At 35.0% G+C, this 15593-nt stretch overlaps 1 protein-coding gene across 1 annotated transcript in view; it reads right to left on the minus strand.

The window, feature by feature from the left end:
- Window positions 1-15593, minus strand: part of LOC118735568 (zinc transporter 2) — a gene marked incomplete in the record, with an annotated part of 144434 nt that overhangs the window by 62834 nt on the left and 66007 nt on the right. The window contains 1 exon segment of the mRNA XM_036465378.1: window positions 1895-2015. Coding sequence (XP_036321271.1) covers window positions 1895-2015 — 121 coding nt within the window.

Raw genomic sequence — 15593 nt, forward strand, 5'->3', positions numbered from 1 at the left:
GGTCCCGCAAAATCCGCTTAGAGTTGCGAAAAGTCGGAAGATTGCTAAAAACCAATAAGATTCCGAAAATCCAAAGTCTCCCAAAAATCGGAACATTTCAAAAAACCCGAGAAGTTGCCGAATAATCCGAAGTTTCTGAATAATTCGAAAGGTTGCCCAAAGAATTCGAAAAGTTTCCGAAAAATTCTAAAAATTACCAAAAACCTGAAGGTTCCCAAAAATTCGAAGTTCACTACTACTCCGAAAAGTTTACAAAAATTTTTAAATGTTTCCGAATACTACTCAAAAGTGGGACATCATAAACACCGAAAAGTACAGTTAAACTCTGGAACGGTGCCGAATAATCCTAAAAGAGTGTTGAAAAGTCTAGAACCACCCCTTAAAACCCCGGAAGGTACCGACAAAAGCCCGACAGTTCTCAAAAAAGGAACGAGAGATACCAGAAGATCTTGAAAAGAATCCGAAGTATCCCAAAAAACAATCCAAGATGTAGCTAAAAAATCTTTAAGTCCAGTGAAAATCGTCAATAACTAGTCTCGAAAAACTCCGAAAAATCACACACAGTCTTTGCTTTATTCGAAAATGTTTTCTTTCTTACGGACAGAGTCCAGCAGACAGAATCAATGAGAACTTGTTGAAGCAGGTCCCGAAAGTCGTCTTAGTTAGGGATAAACTCAATACTTTTATTCAAAACGCAGCAGCTCCGATTATGTGTTAAAAAAATCTTTTTTGGTAAGGAATTCCAGGCCTAAATTGTCTAGCTCTGTACATTGCTCACAGGCGAGTCAAAGACGAAGGACATAATATATGCGGATTAAATTGAAATGGGTTTGAAAGTGGGCCTTTTAGATATATTTTCAAAAACAGCTAAGCATCTATTAGGGCAGTACAATAGGATGATCACCTCAAAGCATGTCTAGAAGAGTTTTCCAATCTTCATCTCTTGTCAGCGAGAAACATAGTAACACAGTGCTTTTAGGTAACTGCGAGATCGCAGGAAAAAAGTTCGGCTACGAACAGGCGAGGGTAGGTTCATCGCCTGTTCTGGGGGATGGAAGAAAATATATTGCAGCCACACTTGGTCTTGCAATTAAGGAGGAGGTAATCTCAGCATGGAAAAGCTACTAATAGAAACTATTTGCCATTTATAGGCGGCGTAAAATTATGTGTCCCTCTGTTTTTGTTATGACGGCTAATTGAAGGAGAAGATTAACCAAACACTTGGCAATCGGGTAAGCGCTAAAAGATTAGTATGTATTATTATTATTAAACTCCCAACGTGGTATTTAGGTACTCGGTAGTGTTCGCCGATTTTAGACACGTCAGCTTCTTTGACTTTTTTTCGGTGGAAAAGACATACATCTTTTAGATAGAGTCAATAATAGGTTGCTCACTAGGTACCTGGCTGCTCTTTTACACCCCCGCTCTCACATAATACACCAGATTAACCCTAGGGAGAGCAGGGAAACGTAATGCTGGTTTTTGCCATGAATACGAAGAGACGTCAGAGCACAAAATACTTTGTGATTGTCCGGCTAAACGCTTAAAGTGTTACAGTCTAACGCCTTATGTTTCTGTTACGAGTTTATTGGGAAAGTTGATGGTTAGTAACTTGGCCTGCCCGCTATCGAATGCTAAAATGTACATATGTATTTCCCATCAATCAAAAGTGCTACTTAAGTAAATAGAAAGGAATTCGTTTCAACTGTGAAAATGCAGTTGGGCATAAGTTAAACTGCCAGCACACCTACGGAAAAACGACTGCAGTAAAAGGATTTCGCTCAATATTAAACTAAGAAAAAAACCAATCTATTTGCAAATGTGTGTGTGCACACGCCTGCAATGATAATCTCTGTACATATATGTATGTAGATATGGATTTAGTGTAACTTACCGTTGTGTTGATGGTCGTCCAGCTATCCAGATGGCAAACAATGATATCATAAAACTGGCAAAATCTGTTAGCAAGTGAGCAGCATCTGTTGCAATAGCCAAACTGTTCGATAAAATGCCGCCTGTTTTGTGTGGCCAGCCAGCAAGTTAGCACAACAAAAACAACAGCAACAACAATAACACCAACAATGAGGGCGTCACGCCATTTCAGCAGCATAGCCACATAGTCAACGCCAGCGAGCCACCACAGCAGTCACAGTTACAGTTACAGCCGCCGCCGCCGCCGCAGCCACATCAACGCAAAGGAACGCATCGTTGGACAAATCAATCGATAAGGTTTTCACACAGCGTTGCCAAAAAAAAAAATGCCAGCCATGACATGAAAAAGAGAAAAGAGGAGAAAAAAAAAAAGAGATAAAAGTTAGAAAATATTTAGTAAAACGTCAGAGCATTTGCCAAAAACAAGCAAACGTTAGTGTTGTTGTGGGCAGAGTAGCAGCTGCCTGGTTAGTAGTGAGGTTGACGGGTAGCCTAACAATGGTGCAAGCAGCACAGGTGTGCATTCCCGCAATTGTCAGTTGGACGTTTAGTTTTCGGTCAGCCGCTTCAATTTGTGCCACTAGTCTAACGTTGTGCAACGTAAGCTGCATTTTCACCTTTTTTGTTTTTGTAACTTTTATTTTCGGTTAACAAGTCACTTTCCTGCTTGGTTAGTTGCATCTTTACTTGCTGCAGCAGTTATTTGGCTATTTTGGGTCAATTTTTATTTTTATTTTTTGGGTTTTTGTTTTTCAAGCACCCCGCCGCCTTTGAGTTATTGAATTTCAGCGTGGCACAGCACACTGTGCGAACAACGAAAAGGTGGAGTTGGTAAAATGTTGATAATGACAGTAGTCGAAATTCGAAATTGCAACTATTCGAGCAAGGCATACCATGCCCGCTTCAATTCACTTGCTAATGCAACTTGCCACATGAAGGGTAAAATTGCTTCAAGCACAAAAATATGTAGTAGAAACTTGACGTTTCAATCGACAAGCTACATGCAAAAGGTTGTGGCCGGTAGTTTAAGGAGATGCTAGTAGCTTAATTTCGCTCTACGACAATTGAATTTAGCTGCGCTCATCACCATTAGGTAGAGTTTGGGAAAATTCAATTGAAAGCAAGTAATCAGTGATTATTGATGGTAGTGGGTAGTGGCAATTTTTGGTAGGAGATACAAAAAAAAATGTCTTTACTTCTACATAAGTAGGTATGTATTATCATAATTTTCCATAAAGTTTTGTTCGAGTATATTAAAACTTTGTTCGAAGATTGAAAGAAAGTGCTAATGGGTGGTAAATTTTAGCAAAGTGCTGATTCTTCAACCGATTAAGTATTGTTGACCAATCATAAGTAAGCTTAATACGGACGAAAGCCCTTTCTACAAATCCTACTTCTACCCAGTTTCAGTCAATTGAATCCAAGAAATCGCTACGCCAAATTGCAGCCAATAAAAATTCCGTAAGGAATATCAGGTGCGCCTAAGGATATTTATGCAAAGGCTTCAGAGGAATCTTAACTGGTCCTCGGCTTAGATGTTGCATATTTTCAGGCATCCCTAATATGCATAAGAAAAATTTGTACGATAGAAATTTGGCGTAATGATTTTTACAATCACACTGCATACCGGTATTTGTCAACAAATCATGGACCTTTAAAGACGAATCAGACTACTATATAATCAAAATTTCACTGGATTATTTATTGCATAATTTTAGGCTTTGCATAGGATAATCATTGCATCGTTGTCAGTCACATAATTTACTACATAAGAAGGCCTTGTGACTTGTCCTAAACCTCTTTGGTTTGATACCCATACTGCAATATTAATTTTATCAATTCAATTAAAATTTTCCAACAGGTGGCAACCTTCCACAAAAATCTTTTTGGCTGTAAGCCTTTTAAAACCTTTTTCCATGTTGCTATATTTGCTTTATCTTATCAATTTTCTTTAACTCAAATTTTCAAACAGATGGCAACTCTATAATTTTTTTTTTCTTCTATATATTAAATTGGACCTTTAGAAATGCAACGGTGAGAACTGCTTTTTATTCTATGTTTTAGTGTTCGAGTGATGCGCGCACAAACATACAGGCAGGCATACAGAAAATATTCTAAAAATTGTTGCATTTGGCTTCCATTGTTCTAATAAAGACCCCCGATATTTAAATTATCTTTAATATCTAAAATGTGCAGATATCGACCTGTTAAAATTGTATTATATTTATAGAAGATGTGGACGGCCTAATTAAATCCATCCTAGCATCTGATAATAAAGGATATTGGTAAAAAAGGAAAGGAAGAAAATTGCACTAAAATTGCTGATCGATTATTTCTATGCGCATCCCTAAATATGTACGTACATAAATATTTTTTAAAGGCAATACATATAAATTTACCTAACCTTTAAGCCAATCAATAAATTTCAAACACAAATATATTTTAGGAAAATTTCAGTTTTACAAGGCACCTTTCTACCACACACACACACACGCACACCTCCCACTTAAGCTAGCAGCAACATTTGCACTAGTAGCTTTATTGGTTCAACTTTGAATGCCTTAAGAGCACATCAAACATGCAACTACCGCTTGGCAAGCAGTTCAAAGCTGTGGAAAATCGAGACTACTGTATGTAAAATTTAGACTTGTTTATGAAATACCAAAAATCCGGACATTTTTAGTTGCAAGTCAAATATTGATGCAAGTGCTGTGCAAAACAGTGACTTTTCCTGCCTGTTTGTCGACTTTATTGGTTTATCTGTGCACACCGGCTTAAAAGTCATTCATATTGACTGTAAAGCAGCACAGCACAAGCACGCACGCACGCACGCAAGCAAGGCTGAAGCAGAAATAGAAGTATGCATGAATCGATATTTATGTGAATTTGCATTTGCGTTTTTTTTTTTTGCCTGCTCTACTAAGCGCTGCTGTCACATAGTTGTTGAATTTTTCCATAGACAACACATCCGACAGTGGAGGAGGAGAGACAAAATCAAAAGCAAATGCACAAAAGTGTAAACAATTGTTGTTTTTTGTATGCTGTCAGTGCATGTATGTGTGTGGCAAGCACACTTGTCACACATATCAATGGCGATGCAAAAGAGCAAACCTACTGGCTAAGCACAAATGCCACTCTGGTGCTGACGAATCGACCGACCACCGGCCGACGTCTGACCAACTGCCAATATAAAGCACTACCCAACACTGTCCAAGCATGCAACAATTGACAATTCTAAGCTTACATGTTGCATGCAACAGCAAGTGTGCAACACTCGTTCTTGATATGCACAATGCAGTTGCAGCTTCGCTGAAACATGCCTCTTCCCTTTGTATGTTGTACTACTTTACGAAATGGGACGTGTACACTTTGCATTTTATTGAAAACTTTAACCAGATTTTTATTTGTTTTTCGTCCTCTTAAATGTCCAACAGTCAGTCAAGCCGTCATTCAGTTTGTCAATCAGCATGCACACTATTTACCCCCCTCCTCTTTTTCATGCGCTTTTGTTTCATTTCTCTCTTTCCACTGCCAGTATGCAAAAGCAAAAGGGGGAGGGAGGGCTTATGCACTTTCCGACGAAGTTTGGCAAATTTTTCCTTGACATTTAAATTTCAAATTTTTCACTTTTCACTCTCTTTTGATGACAGCCTTCGCTCGGCACTTCTTGCACTTTGCCCACAAAATTTTCTATTTCATTTATGCTTTACTGCATATTTAAGGAAATTTGGTATAACTTTGAACGAATGCATATCTCTATGCTTCGCAAGTGCAATATTGGACAGCTCTAAGCTTCTGCAAGCCATTCATAAAAGCTCGTTGAAAGTACTGAAGTCGTCAAAGTGCATAATTTTTTTTTTTTCCTATTAATAAGCGTATTTGTAGGTAAAAATGAAAGTTTTCACCTGTTTTTTTAACAGTGTTTGTGGTTAGTTAGTTGCGTTCGATTCGAGTGCTCGGCAGGAAGAACTTATGATTTTCAAATCGATTGAAAAATCGATTTTTTCATGTAGAAATATCCATTTGTCGATATTATTAACGAAATTTCTTTCGAAATAATTATCGATATTGGTCGATATCGTTATCACTAGGTACGCATCGATTAAGGTATCGATGTTTCTCAATTTATTTATCGAAATTAATCAATGTAGTTATCGCCTGCTTTATTTCGATTTAATTATTGATATCTATCGACTATGATATTTTTATGGATTTTCATCTATTTTGCATTCATTGCGTTACACGTTTCATCTATACATATAATAAAATTGTAACAGGTCGATGTCTGTACGTTATAGATATTAAAGAAAAATTAATGTGGGGGGTCTTTATTAGAGCACCACAAGCCAAATCAACCATTTTTAGAATTTTTGTCTGTCTGTCTGTCTGTCTGTCTGTCTGTCTGTCTGTCTGTCTTTATGTTTGTTCGCGCATCACTCGAAAACGAATGCATGGATTTGAATGCAGTTTTCACCGATGTATTGCTAGAGGTCTAACTTAAAAAATAGAAGGAAAAAAATTAGATAGTTGCCACCTGTTTGAAAATTGGAGTTTAAGTAAATTGATAAGAAAAAATGAATATTGCAATATGGGCGTCAAAAGAAAGAAGCTGAAGAAGGCTTATAGCCAAAAATATCTTTTTAGAGTTGCCACCTGTTTGAAAATTTACATTTAATTTAATTTATAAGATAAATTGAATATTGCAATATGGGTATCAAACTGAAGGGGTTTAGTAAATTTTATTGCCGAAAATATTTTTAGGGAGGGCTGCCACCTGTTTGAAAAATTTTATTGTATTAAATTGATAAAATAAATGAAATTTATATCTACATCTATACATATAATAAAATTGTAACAGGTCGACGGCTGTACCTTATAGATATTAAAGAAAAATTAATATGATGGGTTTTTATTAAAGCCAAATAAACAATTTTTAGAATTTTTGAATCTCTGTCTGTCTGTATATTTGTACGCGCATCAGGTGAAAACATGGAATTGAATGCAGTTTTCACCGATGTATCGCTACAGATCTAACTTCCAATATAGAAGAAAAAATTAGAGAGTTGCCACGTGTGTTTAAAATTTCAATTTAGGTCAACTGATACGGTAAAGTGAATACTGCAATATGGCTGTCAAAAGAAAGAAATATACAAAGGCTTACAGCTGAAAATATTTTTGTGGAAGGTTGCCACCTATTTGAAAACTTTAATTTAATTTAATTGATAGCATAAATTAAATATTGCAATATTGGCATCAATCTAAAGAGGCTAGGAAATTTTAATGCTGAAAATATTTTTAAGGGTTTTGCCAACTGATTGAAAAATTGTATACATTAAAATTTGTAAAATAAATGAAATATTGCAATACGAATATTAAACAAAAAAGATTTGGAACCTTACTTTTGAAAATATTCTTGTAGCGGGTTGCCACTTATTTGAAAACTTTAATTCAGTTAAATTTATAATATAAACTAAATGTTGCCATATGGGTATCAAACGAGAGCATGTAAAATTTATGTGAAAATTTTGAAGATTTTTTTTTAATTTTTCACAAAGAATGTAGCTTTGCTTTTACGAGTTTCGCTATAAACTGTCCTATCCTATTTGCATAAAATGATAGCCGTTTTCGTTGTTCGGAATAAACTCAAAAAACACTGAATAGAGTTCCGTCAGATTGTCGGAGGTTATCTTACATACATATATGGTCCAATTACATGCTACTAGAAAACTCGCTAGGTGGTGCTGGAGTAGAGTTATTTATAAAAATCGTATTTATTAACCGATTTCGTTTAAATTTTAAATGTGAGCTATGTACCTGTATGATGGAAAATTCTTTTGATTAAAATTTGCCTGATTAGTGCCGCTGGAGTTAAGGTTGAAATTCATAACACGTATTTATTTTATGGTAAGCAATGGTTTGCAGAAAATGAACCCAATGGATGGCGCTGCAGACGAAATGTATAGAAACCCCGTGTGGTTGGTCTGCTTTGGCCCTATATTTAAGTTATACGAATTTAGTTTTCAGATGTCTAAATGAAGGATGGGGTTAAGTTTTTCTGACGCACGATCATGCGGTCTTGCATCTACCCAGACATCAGTTCATAAATTTTACCACGAATTATAAAAGTGGTGAATTAACAAGGAAAGATCACCGTAGGTATATCAATTGCTTCATTTGAAAGATACTTAAGAGATCACACGACTCATTTAGCAATGTACCGGAAAACTTTTCATCCTGTGGAACAGCGAGCATTCTTGGCCCTCCTATAACAGGAAACGCACTTCTGTGCTCTTGGGTTTCCCTATAAGAACTTTTATTGGCATACGCACGCATCGCACCAATGTTGTAGTTGCAAGATCATACAAAAAGATTACGCGTGCCTGGCAGAGATCTCACAGGTGGAAATAAGGGATTGGTATTCCATATGGTATCACAGCGTTACTATTATTGGCCTATGTGTGAGGAGGATACTGCACCTTAGTGGTTTCAACTTAAATCAAAAATTTTGACTCTACAGACTAATTTTGTTTTTCAACGCTCTTTTGCATTGGCCAACGCAAAAGCTCTGATTAAGCGCCGCGAAGTAAGCGGGCATTGGCTAGTTACTAATAAAAATGTGTGTGAATTTATCGACATTTAATGCAAATCGATATATTTGTGCCTTGAAACGCGCTTTTCATAAAAATCATTTTCCATTCGGAGGCTGCTCCAAATTGTAGATTCCTCCATTTGTGTTATACTTAACAAAAGTATAAGTACCAAAATATTATTGTTAGTATTATTTATGAACATATGATTAATCTACATGCATATGTACATACAAATTGTTATCGCTATAATTGGCACCTATATATATGTAAATTTAGAACAAAAATCTTATCCTATGACTGATAAAGAGGAATTCTAAAAAATGGTTAGTAGGGCAACCCAAAATATGTTCGGGCATGTTAGCAAGACGCTGATGAAATGCTTAAACGTTTTTCCAAAAAATATAAAGTTTGAGTTATACATATTTCTTAGAGCATATTTTGCAATAAATGCCTAATTTCGGATACTCTGCGTTGCGTTGTTAAAAAATTTCTGAAATAATAACAGTATATGAAAAAAAAATAAAATGAAATAAATATCGAAGTGCACGTTCTCATCGTGTTTATATAAAGTTTTTTTATGTGTGAGAAAGATAATACTATTTATATGTTTCGCTCTTGACAGATAAGTTGCACCCCATTGCGCCTCGTAGGAGAACTCCCATGTTAAATGCGACAGCAGAAAGCATGGATGATCAGTTTAAGCAATAATTTCTGTGCAAATTCTGGTACTACAATATTCGGAACACGAAATTCCGCTTAGCAAAATTCTGCTTCTCAAAATTCTGATTTTTGAAAATTCTGCTTTTTGAAAATTCTGCTTTTGACAATTCTGCTTTTCAAAATACTGAATTACAAAATTCTGAACACATATAATGTAAACAATGTTAAATAGGACATGTCATTACTTTAAAAAGTGCGCAACTCGAAGTGACTTCGAGTAGCTTGTGGAGCAAACCTAATATTGTTTGGCGGTAATAAAGAGTCAAAATCGAAATGAAAGCTGAAAAAAGCATAAAAACGTGTACGTTACTTGCAAGTTATAAAGTAGATATCAATTTTAATAATTTCCGCAAACACAAAAATAACCCTGCAGGAAATGTATCTACCTATATGCTAACTTTAAATTGATTAGAGATGAGCTAAAATTCACTTATTATCTGTATGTTTTCTTTGACGAAATCTAACTATATTTCTATGGCGATGGCCGCGAAATAGTCAAGGGTGGTTTACCTCTGCATTAGATGTAGTCCAGGGTGGTTACCTCTGCATTTGATGTAACTAACTTGTAAGTAACTACTTTTGGACATAAAATAGCAATATTTATTTTAATACATTTCGTATTTTTTTTTTTTTCATATTCTGCTGTAGGTCCCATATTCGAACTCCGTCAGACATAACTTCAATATGATAATATGAAATTTCGATCTTCCTTTTATTTGTCCTCAATTCGAAAAAGTATTTACGAAGTGCAGGATATTTAAATAGAAACGCGTATAAAGAAAACAATCTCCTTCATTACGCCTACATTACTTGTCAACTAGTTCTAAGTTAGCTTTTTGTAGCTAACCACAAGTTATATATTTTATAGAAATCCCGCAAAAAGCTAACTACAAGTTCCAGAATTTTGCGATATAGGATTTTGTAATACAGCGTAACGAGACGCTCCCATCCATATATATGTATTAGGCATATTTATATATATATGTGTGTGTCTATATACAAATGTACTGGACAAACTTCGTTTGTCTAGTTAGAGATAGGAATTGTTTTGAGTTTTCTATAAATAAAGGCTCCGCGCAATCGGAGCGTCAGTGTCCTTTTATTTTACAGTGACTACAGTGTTATTACTTTTCACACACACACATTTATTGGCATATTTTAAGTAAGCGCTTAAAATAAGTTTTTAGGGGCATATTTTTCGTTGGCGTAATAATTAGAAATTAAATATAAGGCAATCGAAATATTATTGTTTCGGTGTGCGGTGGCCTGCAGCAGCGAAAGCTGGAAGAATCGAGAAATTATTGGCAGAGATTAACAAGTATGGTTAATATTTGGATTTAACAAATTCACATGAATAAAACTAGTCACTAAAATAGATTTTGGCGTTTTATGCGATATGTAGCATCGCTAAATATTTGTGGCTTAAAAAAATATGCGCAACATTTCAGTGTTTATGCTTTCTTCTTTCAAGCGTCGTTACTCGGATAATTCTTTTTGATCGAACGATACATAATAAAATAGTCATAAAATTCGTTCTAAAAGATGCACTATTGAAAAAGAAATAAATCTTATAAATGGTCGAATTGTCATCTGTGGTCGATTTAAATGTGTTATCTGAGTCATAGGGTCATTTTCACCATCTCTGGTTAACACTAATTCCCAGTTATACACCATTGCCGATGTTACCGGCACAATGTTATAGGTATGCATGAAGACAGTTGGTGAAACCAACTTTCAGTTGACTGAAAAGTCAGCATATATAATTCTAAATAAGATTGCAATCAACGCTTCCACTGTGTTGATGTACTTTTGTCTATATCTGGACTCCAAACTTCTATGGAGATCTCATAATGATGTGACCACATCAAAAGCTACAAAAACATGGTGGTGCAATCGTCTAGCAGGCAAGTCTTCTAGGTGTAGCTAAGATCCTGAGACCAATGTACACTAGGATGCCCATCGAAAATGCTTCTTTTTTTTTTGGAAATTTCAAGACCCTACCCCCTAATTTTATTCGTTTTCATGAGAAATATTATTGTGTTTTTATAGATTTTTTAAAGGTCATTTAGAGGTCGCGACTTGTCATTAACAAAACCAGAACGTAGCATAAAAGTTATTTCAGAATAAACGGACACAAAACGAACCAAGCTGGGTAGAATTCTTCCCAAAGGTCAAAGGAGGGTTAATAGGAAGGTGACAAAGCACTATAGAACTTCGAAAGTCAAAAGCTATAATGAGAAAATTCAGACTAATGGCTCGGTTATGCATACTTGGTAGTAATCTGCTAAATGAGCTTTGCGTGTTAGTGGTTACCCAACGCACAGCATTACAGATGTAGAAGTCAACGTTAAAATGACATTCTATGCAGACTGCAGAAGTTTACGTAAAAAAGTTTTGCCACCTGATAAAAAAATTTAATTCAAATTACTACATGTAAAAGGGCTGCCACCTGATTTTATAATTAAATTCAATTTGAATTAAGGGTATTAGATAATTTCTTTATGTCAGACGAAAAAGGTTTACCCGCGGTTTTGATTTAAAAATAAATTGACCAGGACTGTCATCTGTTTGAAAAGTCGTATTAAATTAAATTATATTATATATTGAAATATTTGCGTCAAACAAAGGAGTATCAAAAAATATTTAGTTTGAGCATTTACAACAATTAAAGACGGTTTCCACCTGTTTAGAAAATTAAACTCAAATTATTTAACAAGTCAAATGAATTATTAAAGTATGAGTATAATTTGACATAGGTTAAAAATGCTTTTTTCTGAACTTTATTTAAGAGGGTTGCCATATGTTTTGGAAATTTAATTCAGCTTGAATATTAAGGGAATTAGATAAACAATTTAAATATGTATCGCAATATGTGTGTCAGTCGAAAAAGTTTAACAAGGTTTTGGTTTAAAATATTTTGAATAGGGTTGCCACCTATTGTAAATTAGAATTTAATTAAAGTATGCATAAGTTAAATGAAATATTATAATATGACGTGAAAAGAAGGCGGTAAGATATGCTTGGTTTGAATATTAAGAATATTAAAGAAGAAGAAAAGAAGAAGAAGAAACTCAAATTATTTAATAAGTTAAAGCAATTATTAAAACTATGGGTATCAAATGAAATGGGTTTAAGCAGGCTTTATTTCTGAACCGTATTAAGGAGCGTTGTCACTTATTTAAAAAATTAAATTTAACTTAATTCATCAGGCACACTAAATATTTAGGTATCAAAATATCAGGCGCAAGAGATTTGTTAATTTCATAACTATATTTTAGGAGGGTTGCCAGCTGTTTCCGAATTCTTAGCTAACTAGCACATCTTAGCACACTTGAGTCACTCAAACTGGGCAGCAACTACACAGAGATACTCATTGAGCCGGAGTTTAATTATAGGAAACATGGTAAGCTTTCAGTGGTAAGGGAAATCTTTAAGGGTTTCAAATATTGTTGTTACTCTCTCTATGCACCTAAAGGTCAGTCCACAGTCACAAATTCCCTTTATGAAAAGGAAATGAATCCGTTACTTATAATGAAAATGACTGAAATTATGATTTGCTGCTAGTAGAACAGTTAAACCATGAAGCCTTTCTCGCCTTAGCTCACATCTATAAAGTACCTGCCGTCAGCTCTGCCACATAAATATGCGCAACAAAACTACATGAGTCAGATGGTTGGCATAATTTCGCCTTGGTCGTATGTCCCTTCTGGGTTTTTACCACTAACTGAGCACATGAACTTTTGGGAACGCTGCTATAATGCCTACTATTCACTGCGCATGGATCTACAACGTGAATGTGATTACTTCCCAAAAGTAGATGCGCTTGTGGAGAAATACTTTGGACATTTGTCAAGAATTTTAAATCCTATTTTTTAAACACTGAAATTACCCTTTAATGAAAGCTATTCTTTGTGTTCAACATATTTATTCCCCAGTTAAATTCCCCAGTGCTTCAGCGATGGAAAAAAATCTCTCTGCCATATCCATCAATAGCTACACACCCTTAGCGCCGGCGGTACCCACAATCGATAGCATAATTAATGTTGGTGGCTTGCATATATACCCACCGAAGCCACTACCCGCGAATTTCTTTCGACAAAGGTCACATATCCCTGCTGTGTTTACTTGACTATTCAAAAGCATTTGACTCCGTTGAACATTCACTGCTTTGTGCAAAGCTTTCTTATTATTTTGGTTTTGGTAAAAATGCACTGTCGCTAATGACGCGTTACTTAACGGGTAGAACTCAACGTGTTAAGGTTGGCTCGGTAGCCGCGCAGTTTAAACCTCTGATGAGTGGTGTTCCCCAGGGGTCCATTTTAGGTCCTCTATTATTTAGTGCCTTTATAAATGATATTTTCTCTACGTGTAAATATGTAAACATGAACGCATATGCAGATAACATCCAGATATATTTGTCCGGACAAATTAATGATCAGGTCAGACTTAGTTGTAATCTGAACAAGGACCTATGCTCCATCTCTCGGTGGGCTGCGCATAACGGGCTTCGTCTCAACCCCCTAAAATCGTATGTTCTGCCTGTCTGCAAAACTAGAATAAGTTTTAGCAGCATTCCATCTCTTTGCCTTGATAACAATCCTTTAAAGCTGGTTGAAAAAATAACTAATTTAGGTTTTGTTATAAATACTAGCCTTAGCTGTGCTGACCACATCAACTCCATCGGGTGCAAAATATATGGCACCCTAAGAAATCTTTGTCATTCCGCATCATATACTCCTATGCCCATTAGAAAAAAACTTGCTCGTCAATTAGTTCTTCCCATCATCACTTACTCTGAGATGGTTTATAGCAAGCTTGATTCTATTTAGGTCATCTCATAAAATTGATACCTTATTCAATCATATTACGCGTTATGTTTATGGACTACGAAAGTTTGACCACATATCTGCTTGGAGATGTAGCTTATTGGGCTGCGAGTTAACCGACTACTTAAAAGCTAGAAATTGCATATTGCTCTTCAGGCCGTTATCTACAAAGACTCCACTTTACTCATATGAAAAATTAATCTTTCCTAAATCTGAACACTCTGATGATTTAATTGTACCTCAGTTTAACTATAAAAATTCTACTAGGCTGTTTTTTGTCAATGCTATGAGAGTGTGGAACTCTATTCCTGCCACTATTAGGAGCAAAATCAACAAAAGCAACTACAAGAATGTATTATATAATTACTTTTCTAAAACTTGATTACCCATCTCAAATTAACTAAGTTCTGTGCTGACCTACGAGTCTGCGTAATTTTTAAGGTGCACCAGTCTTTTAAATTTGTTTGTTTTTCCTTTTGGATTTGTTTTGTTTTTTTAATATCTCTATCTAAAATTATATATTAGCACACCCTAATGTACGTGTTTTTATCACACACGGAGGACTCTTTGGCGCACAGGAGTCTATATATCATGGAGTGCCAGTTTTGGGTATGCCTTTCTTTTTCGATCAGGTAAGTTGGAACACAATTCTGGTTACCGATCTTTTCGTTTGAATATGCAAATGTTCTGCATAAATTAGTGAATTTTTATCGACATATCGATTTTGTTGTTAGCAATTTATTGACATTTCTTTTTGTTGGCATATTTATCGATATTTTTGTATCGGCATATATAAGCAATGGCACCGACTGATTTTACCGATGTGCCTATCGATTTTATAATCGTTTTATATATTACACAATCTATCGATAACTTTATCGGAATGGTATTTGATATCGTTACAGCTATTACTATTTTCTCAGAAAATATTGGTATATATTTGTATACATTTTTATCGATACACATATTGTAAATATATTGTTATCGATATTAATTTAGATAATGCTATGCATGTGCCAATTTTTATTATCGATATCAAAAACAATACCTGTTGATAACGGTTATTCATCGTATTCGTATTTGTTTCTCAGCTCGTATTGCCAAAGACGGTTTAAACAAGCTCAGTAGTTCAGATTTTTCCTACTGGGCATTAGTTAAAGTAAATATTTTGTTGCCAAACAAACACAGCATTCACTAATTGGCGTTTTGCAAAATTTATTAAAGTTTATATTACTTTATTTCATATAAATGCATATACTTGCTTTCTGGGGAAACTCTTGATCGATATGCACACAAAAGTAGCTAAGTTCTTGAAGCGAAGGGAAATTTGAAGCAAATCCAAATTTTGAACTCTTCTGAAGAAAAGTAATGAATTGAAACTAAATGGAAAAAGTTAACTATTTCTCAAACATCGATTTGCAATTAAATTGAGTTCTTGAAAGGAAACTAGAAAATTAAAAAATAAATGGATACCTCTATATGTATGTATGTATGTATGTATGTATGTATGTATGTATGTATGTAT

The sequence above is a fragment of the Rhagoletis pomonella genome, unplaced genomic scaffold (genome assembly GCF_013731165.1).
Source record: "Rhagoletis pomonella isolate Grant_MI unplaced genomic scaffold, Rhpom_1.0 Rhpom_scaffold_00003, whole genome shotgun sequence".
NCBI classification, from domain to species: domain Eukaryota; kingdom Metazoa; phylum Arthropoda; class Insecta; order Diptera; family Tephritidae; genus Rhagoletis; species Rhagoletis pomonella.